General features: G+C 40.0%; 1 protein-coding gene across 1 annotated transcript; it reads right to left on the bottom strand.

The window, feature by feature from the left end:
- Positions 1-415: 415 nt before the first annotated feature.
- Lyve1 (lymphatic vessel endothelial hyaluronan receptor 1) lies at positions 416-14,722 on the bottom strand. Its single transcript, XM_005326805.5, has 6 exons — positions 14,388-14,722; positions 10,266-10,437; positions 10,008-10,147; positions 3,262-3,555; positions 2,643-2,721; positions 416-2,147 (listed from the first exon to the last, which is right to left on the bottom strand). The coding sequence occupies exons 1-6, from the start codon at positions 14,470-14,472 to the stop codon at positions 1,961-1,963; spliced, it is 957 nt and encodes a 318-aa protein (XP_005326862.1). The 5' UTR covers positions 14,473-14,722; the 3' UTR covers positions 416-1,960.
- Positions 14,723-20,818: the final 6,096 nt, after the last annotated feature.

Here is a 20,818-nt window from a genome sequence, read left to right as displayed (position 1 = left end):
CCAATCCAAAAGCTGACCCCCAGGTTCTAACCTCTGGACTGCAAGGACTGGGGCTGCAGGGTCACTGGTGAGGAGAGGGAGATAGGTGTCTAGAGAGTGGGAGAGGGAAAGCTGAGGAGCCAAGACAGATGGGCTGTCCTGAATCCAGCTTTCCTGTGAACCCTGTGTGGATTGGGATATAGGACTTGAGTTGCAAGTAAAGGACTAATTAAAGTGTGTGTGCTTGACCAACTTAACATGAGACTAACCGAAGCAAGGAAGGTCCTCATGGTGATTATATACTGCTGCATTTACATGAATCTGAATTTTAGCAACCAAGGTTGTCCTTTCACTTTTGCAAACTACAGATTATAATTTGGTCCTATTTAAATTTTTCATGAAAGATATAATGCATCTATGTAAATAAGAGAGCAAATAAATTTTCTAAATGCTTTATTTTTTTTTTTTTTTGCACAAATAGTTCTGCACCTCTCACATAGCTCTTGCTAGAAAAACAAGAGCTAGGGATATGTTTGTTAATGACATTTTAAAATTTGTGCTTTGGTATACAGAGGCAATAATGTTAGGTAAGTTAATAATAAATTAATGTTATAATAGTTGCCATATTAAAGAAAATGAATGTATTAGTCTTAGCAAAACAAAAACAAACAAAAAGAAAAAAAAAACACATAAACCAACGCCCACAATTAGTTTGGAAATAGGCAAGGTAGGCATATCAAAATTAGAAAAAAATTAGCTTCAGACAGCACTCAACTATATGCAATTTTTTGGTGAATAACATTCAGTTATAGGATGTAATATCTTGCACAGCACCTGATATATACACATTGACCTATACATATATAGCATCCCTAATCCAAAAATCCAAAATCCAAAATGCTCCAAAATCTAGAAATTCTTGAGCGTCAACATGACATCTGCAATTGGAAAATTCTACATTATGAAACTGTTTCAAGCCCCCCAAATTATTAAAAATATTGTATGAAATTACCTTTAGGCTAAGTGTATGAGGGATATATGAAACATAAAAGAATTTTGTGTTCAGATTTGGAGTCCATCCCCAAGATAGTCAACATGTATATGCAAATATTACAAAATCTAAAAAAAATCCAAAATTCAAAATACTTCTGATCCCAAGCATTTCAGATAAAGGATAATCAACCTATAGTAGACATTTGACAGCTAATTGTCGAATTTTATTTAACAGTAATTGCCTTCAGTAATAATTTCTTAACCCAGATAAAACCCAGAAATTTTGGAGGGGGTTATTCCTTATAAAAGTCTATTCCTCTAGAGAAAATCAGCAATAGTAGAGAGAAAAGAAAGTGTGAGAATGTTCTAAAAAGTGTTTCCAATCAATTTGCTCAGGGAAGGATACCTGGCCCTCTGTGTTTAGAGTCCCTGCAGACAATGGTGCTGGCAGGATCCTGGCCTCCTTCTATCGCTCTATTTATTTTGGCTTCCCAGAGATTAGGTCTCAAACCTTTTGTGCCTGGCTCAGAAGGACCTGTCAGGTGATATAAGTTTTTCCCTTTCAGAGCTTCGGAGAGGCTCTGGGCTAAGGAGCCAGCCTGGTCTCAGTGACACCTCTGCCTGTTACTCCCTAGTCTCTGCCAACCCAGAAGCCTGTTTACAAATGTGTACAGATGACTACTCCTGGGTCCTTGTACTTTGCAAAGCTCCTTTCTCCCAGTGGGATATTGCTAGGACACAGGCAGGCTGGAGAGGCTGTGGGAAGTTTTGGAGGTAGAAAGATAGGGTCCAGAAAGGGGTGCAGTAAGAAGAGGGGGTCCCTTTGGAGAACACCATAGCCCAAAGGCAGCCTTGAGCTGATTTCCATTAGGAACCAATGGTGGACTTTCTTCTTTGGTTCTTTGGCTCTTTTAGATTCCCCACCTGGAGCTGGGATGGTTCAGGAAAGAAACCAGCCTCAGGTGTGGCTTTTCATTTCTTTTTGCATCTAAACTTCAGCTTCCAGGCACCGCACTGTGGTTTTGGGTGGACTCTTGGGCTCCTCTGGATTTTTATTTGTTTTCTTTGATTCTTCATTAGGACTGCCATCATCGGCCTTCTCCTCCTTCACTAATTTGGTTTCAATCATTTCCTTCTGTTGATTCTTGTTTGTAAACGGAAAGGCCTTCACATACCTGCAAGCATACGTAAAATTAAAGTGTGAGACTTCTATGTAACCCGAATCACAATAGTTAACACCTCACCGGCAACGGTGCTTATTGGCACAGTCCACCAAATACCTTTATTTCAGAATGATGCTAAGGCACGCCCCAAAACATTAATTTTCCCCCACTTTAACGGAGTCATTTAAATCACATGGTATGTTCACAGGCCCAGCTTTAGGCTGGACTCTCAACTCTTCCAGGAAAAACAAGAACCTGAAAATCAAATGTAGTGTATAAATTTTCCCTAGATGTCAAACTTTCCTTTTTATATCCTGATTTTCATGACATGCCTATGCTGCAAGTTTAGGAAAGATAAGCTGGTAGGGAAGAGAGGCCAGATGAAGGAGAAAATTTATAGTAGTGCCGTCTCCGTTTTGACCAATAAAATGCCAATAACAACCTCAGAAAACACAAGGTAGGGATGTGACAAAGACGACAAGGCCAGCAGTGTACCAACAATCTTACCTTTTGATGTAGCAAACTGCCAGACCAGCTGCAGCACCAAAGAAGAGAAGAGCAAGTACCAGCAGAGCCGTGGGAACACCTGGAGGAAACAGAGACAGCGCGCATTTCATGACACACATGATGTGGACAATAGGTAGTGCAGGAGAAGAGCCTTCTCTCTGACCCTCGCCAGCCTCTTGGCTTCCTGCCTATAGATTCCTCAGCCTTCCCTCTCCGACTCGACTCTACGCAATTGCAGTTCAAAAGGTGGAGTTCATTTCCTAATGAACTCTAGTGACCCAATCTAGCTAACAAGTCTGCCTGGCAAAGAGATGTCAGAAATTAATTAAGTAACAGGCAGTTAAGGTGATGATTTTTGAATATATAATAACATAACAATTTGTTTTTATAAATCTCGAGTTCCCAACAGTGAAACTCTTTTATACTTGTGATCTGTAGTTTAATCATTAAGGTTCTTTACTAAAGTTCTATGCCCTTATGAAAACTGAATTTCGGTTGAGCTTCCATTTTTATCTGGCAGGTGCAAAGTGCCTAATCTGAAGCAGACTGCATTCTGTATGCTTTGTCTGTTATACATCAGCACACATAAACACAGAACATAGACACAAAAGGCTTTTACCTCCAAACCCAGCAGCTTCATTCTTGAAAGCTTTTTCCCCTTCAATAGAGGGTTCCGTTTCTGTAGACATGAAGCTAGTTTCCGTAACCAGCTCTGTGATGCAAATCAATTTTTTCCTCCGTGGAACAGAAGTGGTGGCTGGAGCAGGAGTAGTGGCAAGAACAGGTGTTGTGAATGCTTCTGAGTAGATGCTGTCACTGTCAGTGAACTCTGATGTGTATGGTGCAGTTTGAGTGTCAAACATGGGATCATCAGTGGTGATAATTTCTGGAACACACGAGTTGACCCAAATATCTGCCCAGAGAGGAAAAAATGAAACGAGAAGTAAGTATTGCAATGCCTCCCAACTGTTCTTCCTACCTCTAGTCTTACCACCCTCCAAACTGCAGCAGAAAGGTCTCACTAAAATGCAAATCTAATTATATCACTTCCTTCCTTAGCATCCTGCGGAGTCTGTCTCTACTCTGCATGGCTATGCTCCATGGTCTTGCCCTGCTGACGTTGTAAGATTGATCTGCTCAGCTTTTCTCTCATGGTTCCTACCATACTAAAATTTCTTCAGCTCCTGACATGCTTTCTCCCACAGCCTAGTGTTCCCTTGAGCTTCCTTCACCCTTAACCCAGTAAGTCCCTAATTTTCAAATCTGCGAATATTCCAATAAAATTGACACAGGTTGCAAATCATGATGTAGAGCTTATATTTATTATTATATTGATATTATAATTATTAAATTATAATGCGATTATGTTCATCTTATTATTATAATATAATTATATTATATACTATGTTTGAGTTTTTATAGGTGTTCTTCATGTGGAATGATGGGACAAAATGGGTTCAGGCTCTCTGCCGGCTCTTTGCTTACCTAACTCCTACCTATCCTTCAGGCCTCAGGTTGACCTTGACTTTCTTAGGTAGACTTGGAAACTAGATTGGATCTGCAAACATTTGTTCCTGTACTTCTTCTAGTTCTCCTTATACTGGTCCCCATTGGATTATGACCACCCTGCAAGCAGGAACCCTGTCTTGCTTGGTCATCATGCTGTGTCCACTGTGCCTGTCCCAATACATATTTGATAAAATAGAAAGGAAAAACAACAGGAAAGAAAGAGTAGATAAGGAACCAGGACACACTTGTGATACAATTCAGGACAAGATCTGCTAAAACCAAATTGCTCTGTGCTCATAAAAAACAAAACAAAACTAAACCCCAAAATATAAAAGGCAGGGGGGAGGGCCATGGGAGGCATGTGTATTTGTTTTCTAATCTGTTGAAAGTGGTAGAGAAGAAACTAATATTTGTTTGGTTTGACTCTGAATCAACCATGGTACTAGGTGTTTAAATAGGTAACTCATTTAACAATTTTACCAAGCCCTTATTTACACAGGAGATTACTGAAGTCGAAAGAAATTGAATAACTTGCTCGAAGTCACAGTTAGTAAATGACAGAGCCATGAGACATATTATAATACCAATTTGCATCTGTTTTAAATCCCTGTTTTTTTTCAGAAGTGGATGGCATCAGTTGGAATGTTTGTATAGACAAAAAGTAATTCCATTAAGTTGATTTGCTTGAAAATTAAGTGAATTGCCAATCAAGTTCACGAACACAACTGATCAAACAATTTGACCACATATGCATTAAATTGTGTGCTATTTTTCTATTCTACTTTAAAAATACCTCCATTCAAATCGACATCATCCTTGACCTTCTCTGCCTTGAACTTTTAACCCCATTTTGCATTCTTTAATTCCACTTAATTCTGAGGTTCTTTCCATGGAAAATGAACATTTCTGAATATCAGGGGGAAAACACTCAGCTCACCAGACTATGTTGGGGACTAGTATTAAATACAAACAAGGCATGGTTCTCACTTCCAGGATAAGAAAATAGGTGATCATCGAGGATTAAGGCATCTGGGCAGAGCATGGAGGATTGGTGTGTTCATAAAGCAAATATTTATGGAGCACCAACTCTGTGTTAGGTCCTGTTCTAGGTGCTAGGGACATGATGCAAATGAATCCAAGTCCCTGTTCTTTAGGGGTGTGTAGGCTAATAAGTGAACAAATAAGCCAGAATTTCAGAGAATGGTCAATAGTGTAAAGAAAATGAGACAGGATGTGAATTCAACTGAGAAGGGTGGAGGAAGAGGGACAGATACTTTGGATGGAGCGATAAGAGAAGGTCTCTTGGGGAGGTGACACTCAAGCTGAGACCCAAATGATGAAAAGTGGCCAGTCATTGAAGATCTAGGGCAAAAACATTCAGAGTAAAGAGAACAGAAGGTACGAGAGCCTGGAGCTGAATGAACTCACCCATGGGGTGAATAAGGCAGCCTGTAAGGCTGAAAGAGAGCACGGCTCACCTAGGATCAAAGGCAGAATTGGATATCCCAGTCAGCAGGAGCAGCATGATCCAAATATCCAGAAGCTGGACAGTATAGTCATGCTAGAAAAATAACAAGGAGTGCAGTGTGGCTAGAGTACATAGTGTGTGTGGAAGGGGGAACTTGATAGGCCGGGAGCAGGGTAGAAGACTGGGAAGGTAGGTGGGGCCCTGGTATCAAGATTAATGATTACCATGTTAAAGAATTTGGACTTAATTCTGTAGGAGAGGGAATTTTCAACGGGGGTCCATCAACCTCCTAAATTTCATACAGAATTCTCATATAAGTCCACCTTTATGTGCAAAAGCCCTCACAATTTACATTCTCAAATGGGAAATCATTCAAGCCTGTGATCAGAGAAGGAACATAGTTAGCAGTGGACGTGCGTGGGGGATGAAATGTAGAGGGAGCCAGCCCAATCCAGGGGCAAAGGAAGAGCTTGTTGCAATTGCACAGAAAAAGGAGAATCTAGAAATACCTGGAATCCTAAAACTTAGACCTTAGGAAGACTGGAAATAGCCCAAATGTCCATTAATGGGAGAGTGGCTGAATAAGCTATGCTATAAGCAGCCAGTAGAGTACTATGTAGCCATTAAAATGAGAAATATCTCTATGAACAGATATGAAGTAATTTCTAGAATTTAGGTGAAAAAAAGTCATGTGAAGAGTAGTATATATAGTATATTAGTTTTTTTTGTAAGAAAAAAAGGGGAAACAAAACACACACACACACACACACACACACACACAAATACATGTATGCACATGTCTCCCCTTATACACACAATCAGCAATAAACCAGAAACCCAAATGGTGAGTGGAAAGGTTAGGAGAAGACTTCTCTGACTATACTTTAAAAAAAGCATATTTTGGGTCATTGAACCATGTAAATGTTTTAATCTATTTTAAAAAACACAGGAAAAAAGTTGAACTCTAATTGATCACAAACAGATACAAGCTAGCTTACCTTATTTAAAAATGATAACATAACCTCATAGAATAGTGATTTTTTTCCAAGTCACCTTTGTACATAAGTCACTGATTACATTCTTTGCAAGGATATCTTCTAAGGACTAAAAGGTTTGCAAAGAAATCTTAAATTCCACTCAGTAGGTTTGTTATTCCTGATGATGTTGGTTTTATAATTTTGAAACTTGTAGGATAATAAAATATATAGTTTACAAGGAACTAAGATTTTCAATACAGAAAAAAAGAGATACAAATATTTAAAAAGTGAACTAAAAAATACATTATTAAATTTGAGCTGGAACTATCAATATAAACTTATAATTTATATATGTTTATTTAAAATTATGAGTGTGTATATATGTATATATACATATATGTAGATATATTTGTGTGTACATTTTATATATATATGTATACATATATGTGTATATATGTGTATATGTATGACATTGCTAGCTACTCATTCAAAAAGGACCAAGAAGCAATGAAAACTTTAATAGTAAGGAGAACAACCTGCATGTAGATCTTGTTTCTAATTAACATTCTCCACTAAAAAGAACCAGGGCTCTTTGTAGAAATGAGTAGCTGTTTTCACATTTGGGACAGAGAAAGTACAAAGTGAGCCTGTCATAGTGTCAGGGAGCAAGGAATTACTCAAAAAATAATAGGATAAGCTTGGCAGTGCAGGGGCACATGTCTGTAATCCTAGGGACTCAGGAAGTTGAGGCAGGAGGATTGCATATTTGAGGTCAGCCTGGGCAACATAATGAGACCCTGTTTCAAAATAAAAAGGGCTGGGGATGTAGGCCAGAGGTGGAGCACCCCTGAATTCAATCCCCAGTATAGCAAAAAAAAAAAAAAATTAAATATATTAGAAAAAATAGGATAGAGGACACAATAGTGAACTAGAAGGTGCTCACACTTGCCAGAATTGGGACAATTGAACACCCATAAGAATAATAATTGTAAGATTAACTATAACATTGAGAATAACGTGTCATGGTAGTATAAGTTGGAGAGAGAAAGTGTATGTAAGTATCTGTGTGTGTGTGAGAGAGAGTTCTTCCTCTTAGGGATTTCTCCTTTTCTGTGTGTGTGGTACTGGGAATTGAATCAAGGCGTGCTTTACCACTGAGCTATGTCCCATGCACTTTTTAAAAAATTTTTAAGATAGGTTCTCACTAAGTTGTCCAGGCTGACTTTGACCTTGCAATCCTCCTTGCCTCAGTCTCCAGAGTAGCTGGGATTATAGGCGTGCATCACACACCCAATGAGATTCTTCTTTATCAAAGATGCCAGCTAATAAATGTAGAAGGAAGGATAGATTTAGAAAAATCATCATTTTCCAGCCCCCTACATAATAACTGATTCCAACAAAGCTCATCAATGATTGGTTAAACTGTTAGGAAAAGGCAGTTTGTGGGTCCACCTATTTTCATGGTGCAAAAATATCACATTATAGATTTTCTATTAATTGCAAAAGGGAAGACATATCATTATAATTCCATTAGAGGGAACTGGCAGTCACCATCTTAATTAAATGATCAAAGCATAATTTAAAAATGGGACATAATTACATTAAGTGCCTTTTATTGTGATGTGATCCAAAATACACATTATGATAATATCTTCTATAAAATATGTTTGCCAAAAAATATTGAATATGAGTCTAATCAAGCCTATTGGCCTAGCAGATGGCAGCTAACGAATGTAGAAGGAAGGATGAATGGATGGATGCAGGAACCAAGGGGATGAGGGAACAAGTTAAAAGAAACCATGGGTAAACAGACGAATCCAAATCAGAGGCCTGGGTTTCATACTGTCACATTGACAGCTGGCGGGAAGGCAAGGCAGCTAAAAGGCAAGGCTGTTTGACAGGCCTGGGCTGGACATGAGACAAGCAGGCATGTCAATGGCCAATTCCCTAGCCAACCATGACAGGCTGACGAGACAGAGGACAGAAGGACAGTGGTGAAAAAATGTTGGAAGAAGACCTGTGCTCCAGCCGGGCTCTGCCACTAACTGCAGATTTGTGCTGCCCCTAGTCTGAACCACGGTCATTTCATCCACGATGTAAGGGAACTGGACAAGGTTCCCTGAGGGCCTTTCCCAGGTTCAGGGAACTAACTGCTTGTCTTCCCTACTGCCTTTCGGGGGTTTTGCTCATGTTGGTTGGTGAACATTTATCTCATGGAACTTAGGGAATGAATTCAAAATCTATCCTGTATGGGACCACTCAGCACCTAATCTGAGGGTCAACCATCTGAGTATGTGTGAAAAGTAATGGGCCAGACAGTGGTTCCTAGGGCAATTGAGAGCAAGTAGGGATTTAAGGGAAAATGCTCTGAGAATTGACTACTAGACTGGTTGGGATTCAATTCCTTCTGTCATTAAATGGAGATTGTGTTTGTTCTTAAAAATGTCAAACGTTGCATCTGCATTTCCTCTCCTCTAAAAGAGTGTGGAACAGTGGAAAGAGCAAGGTGTCAGAGTTAGACCTGAGTTTGAACCTTTATAGGGGTGAGACTGCTATGGTTTGAATGTGGTTGGAGAGAATCCCCAAAGATTCACGTGTTGGAAGCTTGGTCTTCAGTGTGATGATGTTAAGAGGCGGTGGGTCTTTTAAGAGGCGGAGCCTGGTGGGAGGTCATTAAGGGTAATAGCCTTTTAAAGGAACAGATACAGTTCTCCTAGGAACCTGGTAGAGAGGGTTGCCATCCTGGATCAGGCTCTGGCTTGCAGGCTTGTCATTTGATCTCTCTCTCACACAGGCATTCCCACCATTGGGATGCCATTCTCTACAAAGAATTCCCTGAGCTGAACTGATGCTGGCAACATGTCCTTGAATCTACAGAACTGTGAGCTAAATAACCTCCTTTCTTTATAAAGTACTCAGCCTCGGGTATTTCATTACAGTAACAGAAAATTACTAATACAGAGACTTTAGAGATGTTTTTACATCCTCTGGGTTGAATTTCTGTATCCTGTAACTGAGGATGTTAAAACCTTCACAGGGCAGCTGTGGAGGTTCAGAGACAACTAACCTGCATAATGCTTCATCCACAGTGGATGGGTCACATACATGTGACATTTGGTTTCTTCCATTCTTCCTGTTTATCTTATAGGAAGCAGGGGTGGTAGAGATAATAATTGAGTCTCCTTGGATGCTCTCTTCTTAGACTGCCTTTCAGTCATATTTTCCCTAATTTTTTGCTCTGGGGGGCACACTGCCCCCATGAGCGCAGTTGGAGACAGTCTTAGGAGAATTGGCTGACCATTGCTATGGCTGCTTCTACTGCTGCTCAGGGTTACTCTTCCCAAACAGGCCACAGAGCTGTAGATACCCATAAAGGACATGCCACATGGAGAGGCTGCAGGGTGGACTCACCAGATGAGTTGTGACAATAGGCCCTGAACGTCTGGCTAACCGGAACTTTCCAACTCAGGACGCCTATCCCATTCTTCCCACACTTGGGGTTCGGGAGAATCCGAGGGATGACCGTGTACCCTTCTCCAACCCATCCATAACTGGAAAAGAACACACGCATTGAATGGCCAAAGAATTAGGAAGCACCGTGTCTAGTGCTGAATAAGAACACAGCGTCAAAGGACTCCTGCAGCATTAGTGAATCCAGTCGTTCCTCACCTGCAGGTCTCAAAGCCAGACTTCCATGCTGCTTCTACCTGGTCTTTGCTGGCCAAAGTTAGTCCCAGCAGCCTGCAGGCCTCCTTGGCTTCTGTGAAGTTCATCTGCCGGTGTACCTTTTTGTTCACGAGGGTGACTCCCAGAATTCTGCACGGCAGTGAGATGGAAAGCTCTGCAGGGAAATCACATAGGTGCTCAGTGCATTGCCCTTGCCCCACACCTTAGGCTCTCCTTCTCGCAAGAGAATTGTTACGGTGGTGTGGCAGTAGGTCAGGGGGCTGGGATTGAATTTAGAAATAACAGGACACAGGCCAAGAATTTCCTACAAGGACAGCCTGCTGGGTTAGATGGATGCTTGCTCTGGTTCAAGCTGCAAATCTCACCAGATCCAAATCCACCCGATCCATCTCTATTAAGGTACCTCATTCATTGCATGGGGACTTTGGCTGCTAGCTCCTGGGGTGTGGTCTAGGTAATAGAGCTGCTGCCAATCTTTTTGGACTCTGTAAAATGAAGCCTCTGAGGCTTTGGGAAAGACCGAATTCAGGCCTTGGGTTAATAGAATAATTATTAATATTAGCAATGCTCCCAATCAATGTAGTTGGGGACCCACTATTTCTGAAATAGACTGAAAATGTTGCGTTCATTTTAACAGAATGTGGGCTCTCTGGGTTCCAGGTCTTCTCTGACCATTGGGGGGCAGGCTTACTCAGAAGTTCCTGGAGTTTTGGGGCAATAAATCTTGCATGGCAGAGAAACTAAATAAAGGAAATAGAATTTTAGAGTCAGACCTGGGCTTGGAACTAGTCTATGCTTCTTGCTAGCTCTGTGACTTCAGCCTAATTACTTTATGTCTTCGAGCTTCAGATTCCTTATTTATAATATGGACTGTTACAGGATCTACTGGATAGGGTAGTGAGAATCACATGAATGAATTTCTAATAAAAATGTTTAGCATAGTGCCTACCATATAGTAGGTACTGATATGTAATCATAGATAACGTCACCGTTATGTCATCTTCAAAGCATTTTGGTTTTAGTCTGCTTAATAATTGATCTTCCTGGGGCAGCTGAGGCAGATGAACTGTTAAGATGTAGCTAATATTTTTATCCAAAATCTAATGGACTTGGGAACTGATTTGACCCTTTCCCTTTAGGTTCTTGGATTTATAGACTGTATAAATTTTAACATGTTGCACTATATTCAAGTACATTATTCCTATTGGGCTTCATCGAAAAAAAGGCATCAAAGGGCATTTTAACCTCCCAAGTAATTGGTTGTTCAGAGAGCTCTATGTGGTGGATGCAGAAATGCCTCAGTCACTTTCTAGGTTGGTATTTAAAGGAAATTTCTTATTGTAAACATAGAAGGAACATCTCCAAGTCCTTTGTGTGATCTTGCTGTGTTCTGAAGCAGGGGCTAGAGGAAGGGATGTGTATTTGCAAGTGGCCTTGTTTGCATCCAGATTCTGCTGTCACCAAGAGAGACCAGAAAGTCAATACCCTAATATCAATGTTTGTGCCTGGGGCCACAAAGCGACCTATGACTGTATGCACTGATGTTCATGCCTATGCCAATGCTGATATTAATACTAAAATCAATAGTAATTCCCACACCTGTCATATGTTGATATTATTCTGTGCTAAACCCTGCCTCTTTTAAGAGAAAACTTAAAACTTGTGTGTCTTTTCTAAACCCAAGGACATAAGAAACTTGGTGGCAGATTCTGCCTTCCACTTTACTGCAGGGAGACCGACAAATACACATACACAGACAGTTGTCCACTTGTCCTTGAATTTGGCTCCTTTGGCTTATAAGCTTGCTATTGCTCAGACATCTTATCATCTTATCATTGCTTCTTTGGAAATTGACTTCAGAGACACTCTTTGTTACACTATAAAGTGGTCTTGCTACTATTTAGAATAATGCTATTATTTAGAGTCATGATAGACCTATTCTGTGGGAATAGACCTGGCTTTAGAAATTTCTTCTGTTATTAATTTGTCCTTAGGACCTTGGACAAGTTAGTGTTGTTGTCTGTAAAATGGAGATGGCTACATTATCCCAGGATTTTTATTTGGAATTAAATGAGATAACTTATACCTCACAGAGACTGGATCCATAGAAAGCAATCAACAAATATTAAGCAATTTCATGCTTTCCTATTTCATTTAGATATAAAAATAGGGAGCTGGAATCTAAGGGACACTCTGCTAGCCCTTCCTTAAATATTTCTTAGAAAACAGTAAAAATGTACCTGGAAATCAGAGCTGATTTCAACCCCAAGTTTTAGCATTTACCTCCTGCATAACATTTGGTGGGACTGCTGTTTATTTATTCATAAAATGTGTTCTTGAGAGGATTAAATGAAGCCTTCTATAATACATAATAGACCTTCAGAAAACTTTCCATCACCATCACTCACCTTCATCACCTCCTGATTCCACAGTTGTGGTTAAGGTACTTTCAGTTGCTTCCAAACAGTTAATTTCCTTAGGAAAATTTTGTCATCATTGGGGACGGTGCACAGAGTGCAATGGAGTCATTGTTTTAGCATGATTTCCCAAATAGTTGGAATAATGGTGGGATTGTGGGGAAAAGTGAAGTCTCCCCAGGGCAATTTCAGAAAGGACCAAGCTTATTTAAAAGTAACATTTCTCTAGGAGCTATGGCATATGCCTGTAATCTCAGCAGCTTGGGAGGCTGAGACAGGAGAATAGTGAGTTCAAAGCCATCCTCAGCAATAGTGAGATGCTTAGCAGCTTAGTGAGACCCTGAATCTAAAACATAAAATATGGCTAGGGATGTGGCTCAGCGGCCAAGTGCCCCTGAGTTCCATCCCGGTACCCTCTCCCACCAAAAAAAAAAAAAAAAAGTAAAATTTCTGTTGGGCTCAGTGTCACAAGCCTGTAATCCCAGCGATTTGGGAGGCTGAGGTAGGAGAATCACAAGTTTGAGGCCAGCCTAGGTTACTTAGTGAGATATAAAAAATAAAAAGAGCTGGGTATATGGCTCAGTGATAAAGCACCTCTGGGCTCAATTCCCAGTATCTAAATTAATAAAAGTAACTGTTCTGGTGAGGCATGGTGGTGCAAGCCTGTAATACAAGCAACTCAGGAGGCTGAGGCAGGATCACAAGTTCAAGTCCAGCCTCAGCAACTTAGTAGGCCATGAGTTCCTTAGTGAGACTCTGTCTTAAAATTTTTAAAAAAAGGGCTGATGATGTGGCTCACTGGTAAAGCAACCCTGGGTTCAATACTCAGTACAATACAAAAAGATCCCAAGTAAACGTTCTGATATTTGGGAGGCAGGGGCAAAAATAAATCATAGAACTCTAAAACTCCCTTATGAAATTAAAGTACAATATATGAGTCAATTCCAAGTGTCTCTCACAGTTATATTTTATATCTTGTGGCATCTTCCAACAGAGGAAAAAACTATTTTCCCTTTAATAAAAGTGCTCAGATTTTCATTTGCCCAGAGCTGTAATAAGTGATTTGTGGTTACAATTTTTTGCCTACAGTGCAGAATGAAATTTCCATTTAGACATCCCAAAAGCCCAGAAATCACTTTAAGTCATTCCTTTGGAAGGGAGCTGACGGTGAATTTTTAAACTTACATTTTCACAAAATTATTTTCAGTTAATTTCCCGCATATTAAATTCAATGCATATTAATACATAGTATTTATGTATAGCATGATGTGCTTAGAATTAAAATAATTATGCCAATACTTCTAAAAACACAAAATAGGACAATACTTAGTGACAGTTACCCATTTTTTAGTAATTGCTTCAAATTTTCTATAGTCATAGTTTGCTTCTTGAATGAAACACTTTTAAGAACAAATTACTTCTCCTCCATGTTTTATTTATACATATTGTTATTAAAATATGCCATAACCAAAATAACATTCAAAGGCAAACATAATCATGTTGGTGAAGTTGACAATATGGTCAATCGCTCACTTCTGGCTGAGCAATCCTACCAATTAGATCTTCTGTGACCCTTGAGTGTGGCCCTCATTCCCAGTCAGTAGTCCTTAGTCAAGAGCCCAGTGGGCTTAGGCCAGTTTCCAAGACCTTGCCTTGCTTCTGTTTGGAAATCTGGTAAGAAACCTACCTTGTATTCTGACAGAGCCTTGGGCCAGAAACCTCAAGGTCCAGATGGAGGCAAGAAGCAACACCAGGCTGAAGCACTTGGCCATTGTGCAAACCCCTCAGAGCCAGGGAAGCACTGCAGGTGACCACTGGCAGCAAGGGAGGCAGCAGCTCAATCACCAGGCTGGATGGAGAGTTCTGGAAATGTGTTGAGGGCCACTGCTCCACTTCATAGCTGAGACATCCGGATTTCCCTGCTTTCAAGCTCCTGACTTGTCAAGGCCACTGGGGGAAATGAGTGACGTCCTTTGAATGTCCAGGCTGTACTTTGTGGATGGCTTTCTGGAAAATTTAGCTAATGCTGACTCAGAAAACACACGAATGAGGAAGACAGAGAGCACAGGGTGAGCTACCGACGGTTTTCCTAATTCCCATGTTCCCTGCCACTTGCCCTCCCCTGTGGGCTCAGTTCTCACACCATTCGTTGTTATTGCTGTGGAACCCATTCATTCACACACTCATAGGAATGTGTCTGTCAGAAGGAGATTGAGTGTGGGTGTGCTTCTTTCCTCTCAGTGATTTTTTTTCCCCTCAGCAGCATCGCCTTATAATGTGTTGGGGGGGGGAATGATGAAAGTAAATGCCCACTTAAATCCCATGCCTTCCTTGGGGACTTCTTTTATACATTGGAGATCTCAACGCCACTACAGGGGGTTCCTTTTTCAAAGAAATCAGACACACATAAAAATTCATATCTCTGAAATACAACTAGGGGGCAATTTACAAAGTTAGACATTTTTACACTTCACAAAAGAATTTTTGACTTTACAATAGTGATCACCACAGCACTTCTTTATATAACTTTGCTTTCTCTTGAATAATTTCTATTATATACTGGTGGACCAAATTCTAATTTAGACTCTCCCTTCTCACTTGAGGAATGTGAGGGGTATTTGTTCTGTATTTAAGTGAGAGTACTCGAGGTTTTCCCAGCAGTTTTCAGAGGTTTGCCCTCCATGGCAATTATGAAGTTCTGACTTGCAAGCAATGCCTTGAGCAAAAATTCACAACTTTTCTCCAAAATGAATGTCTTTTATATGAAGGGTATAGATGACAAGTTCTTTTCTATAGAAGTGGTACTGGCAATGAAGTTAGATATCTGTGTGCAGAAAAAAAAAATAACAAAAAAAGAATCTGTTCTGCACAAATGCAGGCAGCTTCCAAGAGACTGGGGAAATTTTCCCTAAATATCTGCAATATAGACTCATTCCTCAGGTGAGCACAAGTCCTAGGATCCTAGTACCTAGAAAACATATGTTCCTCTTATTGCATTAGCAGGTAGACAGGTAAAGAGAGAATCATGACCTCTTCAGAATTGTCCTTAATATCCAGCACCATGCCTAGAAAAATAGCTAGTTTTTAAGAATTTGTTAAATTGTTACCAAAAGGGAAAAGGAAATAAAATAGTAAGGGGAAAAAATGAATTATGCAGGGTAGGCATGGGTGAAATAGCTTATGAGAAATGAGAAGACACTTGATTCCCCCTGCCCCATGTTTTATCTGTGCATTATAGTTATACATAATGATGGGATTGTTGTTAAATATTAGTATGTGCATACAATATAACAATGTCATTTGCCTGTAGCACTCTATAGTATTTCCCTCTTTTCTTCCTTCCTCCTGCCCCCACCCCGTTTCCTTTCCTCCACTATCTCTCTTCGATTTTCCTGAGACATCCCCCACCCCGTCTTTCTTTTCCTTCCTCCTCTCTAACTTCCTCATATGAGAGGAAACATATAACCCTTTATCTTCTGAGTTTGACTTATTTTATTTAACATAATGGTCTCGAATTCTGTCCAATTTCCTGCAAATTACATAATTTCATTTTTCTTTTTGGCTGAATAAAACTCCATTGTGTATATAAATTACATTTCCTTGACCATTCATCTGTGGAGGGACACCTAGGCTGGTTCCATAATTTGGTTTTTGGAAGACACTTGATTTTTGAAACAAATATCCAGAAAGGGAATTATTGGATAAAGGGAGTCTGCATAATTGTGCTGATGCTTAATCATCAGTTTCCAGAAAGGGGAAAATATATATCTCCATTGAGAGAAGTTAAGCTGCCATTGGGAGGTAATTGGAAATTCTTTGTCAAAACTTGCTGCCTCTCTTGTTAAGTGAGAATACGTTCAGTCTGCTTCTAGATGTCCCACTTATGGTAAGTTCTGAAAGAATTTGTTGTCAAGAGCTAAAAAGCTCAAGTGGAGAGGCATAAAGAAAATGTTGCCAGAGAATCTCTCTTCACCATTTTGAGAGAGAGTGTTCAGGAAAGGAAATAGAACCAGCAGCACTGTCTACTTGTAGGCAGAAGTTTACACTGTCATCAAGGAAAATCCATAAAGAAGAAAGTTGCCCAATTAGACGTGCAAAATAAAGGAAAATAAAAAGGACAACCACTAAGTTTCAAAGGAAAGCAGGAAATACAGAACACCCAGGCCGATTTTCTTATTCTCTGCATAGGGAAAACAAGAGTAAAAGTCTGTAGATCACCAGACCACAAAGTGCCACAGCCAGGCCTGATAGGGAAGACTGAGCCCATCCCAGAGGTCATGGACTTGGAGCCAGATGAGACCTTCAAGTACCTATTTAATCTGACACATGAAAATACTAATTTAAACAGTAGAAAATGAGATGTGACACAAAGAAGTACTGGTATGACCCAGAGTACTGGATCTAGGGTAATATCTTAATTTTAGTTTAAGTTCTAACACTCATAATCTATGTAACCTTGAGTAAGTCTTTTCTCTGAGCCTCAGTTTGTCATCTGTCAAAGAAAGAAACTGAATTATATGAACTTGGAAATAACACAGTAATATAATTCTAAGGTACTTGATATTACAAGGATCATTTAAAAATGTATTAGCCAGGCACGATGGTGCACACCTGTAATCCCTGGAATTGGCTGGAGAAGCTGAGGTGGGAGGATCACAAATTTAAAGCCAGCTTCAGCAACTTAGTGTAGTCCTAAGCAACGTAGTGAGATCCTCAGTGGTTAAATGTCCCTGGGTTCAATCCCTAGTATCAAAAAAAAAAAAAAAAAAAAAAGCATAAGTGTAGTCTAACTGCTGTAACAAACATCCCCAAATCTCAATGGCTTAATAAATTAAGAATTTTTTTCATGTCACAATCCAATGGCTGATACATGGTGATGGTGGTAACGTTGGGTGTCTGCTTGGTGGAGAGATACTCCCACACAGTTATTTAGAGGCTGAAGGTCCTGCCAACAGTCTTTGAGTAGCTCTATTATCACCTACTAGTACTTCTGGGTTTTCTCCAAGATCTTTACTTAGAGCCAGCAACCACAGAAAGAGAGTGCAGAGGATGGTGCTGGAAATTGTTTTAGGTCGCAGGCCTGGGATATATAATTTCCACCAATAGTCCATTGGCCAAAAGTTTGTAACATGTTGTACCTAACTGCAAAGGAGTTCTATCTAGCTATGGGCTCAGGAGTAAAAGGAAAAACAATTTAGTGAACAGAGAGGTCTCTGCTACAGTTGGTTCTTCCGATCACCTAATATTGGCTTTGCTGTTCCTCCCCCCATGGAGAATACGGTACTCTAGTCTCAAAGGAGGAAATCCAAGGTTATATCCTGCTCAAAGTACACGATATCTGTTATGCTCAGTCTTCCCTATCAGGTTTGGCAGTGGCACTTTGCTGTCTGGTGACCTATGAACTAAGCAAGTTATATATACTACCCCCATGCCCCAATGTGATTGTAAAACAGGATGGCCTCAATAAAATTTCCCAGGGGTGAAGGGAAGAATGGGAGTCACAGCAGTCAGCAGGCCATAGTATTCTAGACTACCAATGAAGGTATACTATCAAGGTCACTTTTATAGGCTGGATGTGATTTGAATGTTCCCCAAGGATCCATTGTGATTAAAGGCTTGGTCTCCAGGATGTACTATTTTGGGAAGTAGTGAATCCCTTGGGAGGTCCTTAGGACTTTGGATATGTAAGGTATTTCTCATGCAACGCCTTTGGGTAGTTCTCCTGAGTGGGTTGTTACGTAAGAAGCAAGCCTGGCCCTGCCGGTCCTTTCTCTCTGCTTCTTGGACAGACATGCTCCAACACACACTCTTGCCATTGCCACCTATAATTCACCAAGAGGTCTCCACCAGAAATAACCTTACGTAGGCACCATGCCCTTAAGCCTCCAGCACTGTGAGCTAAATAAACTTTCTTCATAAGTAGTCTGTGTCAGATTTTTCATTATGATGGTGAAAAGTGCATTAACACAGTCATATCAGTTTTCTATTGCTGCATAACAAATCACTACAGATTTAGAAGCTTAAAGAAACACCCAGTTATTATCTCAGAGTTCCTGTGGCTCAGAGTCTGGGTGGGCTGTAGCTGAGCTCTGCTCTGGTTCTCACCAGACTGAAATCAAGATATCAGCTGGGGTAGGCTCTTTACTGGAGATGCTGGGGAAGAATCCACTTCTAAATTCATTCAAGTTGATGGAAGAATTCATTTCTTTGAGTTTATAGAAATAAGATCCTGATTTCCCAGAGGCTCTTCAGTTTCAAAACAGTGATTTTTTTTTTTTAGCTTGCAGAATTGAAGGAGTTTTTCAGTCCTTCTCATCTCTCCAATTTCCACTCCTAAACAGAGCAAGCTCTCTGCTTTGAAAGGCTCATGTAACTACACTGGGCTCACCTGGATAATCTTCTATGTTAGGTTCAACTTACCATATAATGTGAAAGTTACGACATAACTTAAAGAGTTATATCTCATTTTCAAATGCTCTAGGGATTGGGGTGGGGCATCTTTGGGAACCCATTTTAGAAATTCTGCCTACCACCGTGACCTGCCCTTGATTAGCTCCTGATTCTACGTTGAAACTCCAGTGTCCACTGATCTCTGTGGCCCTTGTTTTCTTTCTAGGAGGCCTTTCATCATATATCTTTATTGGCCATATTTGAAGCAGCTATTATGGAGCACACCTTCTCACTGGCCTGAGCGCTGGATCTCAATGGTGGTTTTTCTGAAGAGGCTTTCAGATCTGGCTTATGTTTCTTTGTAAATATGATTCCCTCACAAATATAGATTTATGATCTATTTGCTTCCATGTTCCAATAATCATAGCCCAAATCCTCTGTCAGGATTATTTTCTAAATCTGTTTCTGCTTTACCTGTCCCAATACTTTCTTGTGGCTAACCTAACTTCGTTTGGAACCACTAATGGGAGAGCCACATCCTGCATCTATTCTTTTCCATAAGGCTAAGTTGGTCTGTTCAACTGAGACATTTTAGTGGTTCTTTTTCTCTCTAACTTGTATTTAGTTTGTTTGGGATATAGAAGGAATCAGGTTTTCTAACCCTTAAGTCCCTACAAGTTCTCTATATTGTTTTTTTATTTCTGCTTCAAAACAGGCAATTCTTTCCTAAGTACTTCTCTTTCTTTCTTTTTTTATTTTGGTCTTTTATTTCTTTTTTTTTTAAGTTACTTTTTTAGTTGTTGATGGGCCTTTTTAAAAATTTATTTACATGTGGTGCTGAGAATTGAACCCAGAGCCTTACACATGCTAGGCAAGTGCTCTACCACTGAACCATAACCCCAGCCCCGCAAGTGCTACCTTTTCTTGAAATAGCTTGACAAAGGCAGCCAATAGAGGCTCACATATTCCAATGCTTCTGTTCTTCCACTCACTTCTTCTAGAATTATAAGGTACCCATGGAATGCCTTTCAAATTATTATGGGTAGGACTTCACCAAATGTTTTTGTTTTATTCACAACATGGGCCATTATCTTTCCAGCTCCCCAAATTAGCTTGTTGTTCAATACTTGACTGTTAAGCCACTTTCTCAAATTTTAAAATTTTATTATAAAACCACCCCTATTTCAGGTACAAATATATACATTCTTCAGGATAGGTAAGTTGCTGTAACAAACTTTCTTGATTTTTAGTGGCTTAACACACTAAACTTTTACTTCTTACTCATGTCACAGTTTGATGTTGTAAGTACTCATCAGAGACCTGCTCCATTCAGGGGTTCTGCTTATCTTATCAGGCTTCAGACGCCTCCTCAGAATCCTCTGATTTTGAGCAGTAGAAAAGAGAATGAACAAAGTGTGGAATATTAGGAAGAAGAGTTTGTTTTTAGGACACTAGATACACATGGTCAAACATTCCCCTGAGAGGGGTTGGAGGGGTAGGGAGGGGGCATGGGGTTAGAAATGATGGTGGAATGTGGTGGTCATTATTATCTAAAGTACATGTATGAAAACATGAATTGGTGTGAATATACTTTGTATACAACCAGAGATACGAAAATTGTGCTCTATATGGGTAATAAGAATTGTAATGCATTCCACTGTCATATATAAATTAAAAAAAAGAAAAAATGGAAATAGGGTTGGTGAAAACTTAGTAGTTTCTATCACA

The sequence above is a fragment of the Ictidomys tridecemlineatus genome, chromosome 4, assembly GCF_052094955.1.
Source record: "Ictidomys tridecemlineatus isolate mIctTri1 chromosome 4, mIctTri1.hap1, whole genome shotgun sequence".
Lineage (NCBI taxonomy): Eukaryota > Metazoa > Chordata > Mammalia > Rodentia > Sciuridae > Ictidomys > Ictidomys tridecemlineatus.
Note: the sequence above shows the minus strand (reverse complement) of the source record. Positions and strands in the feature narration are given on the sequence as shown.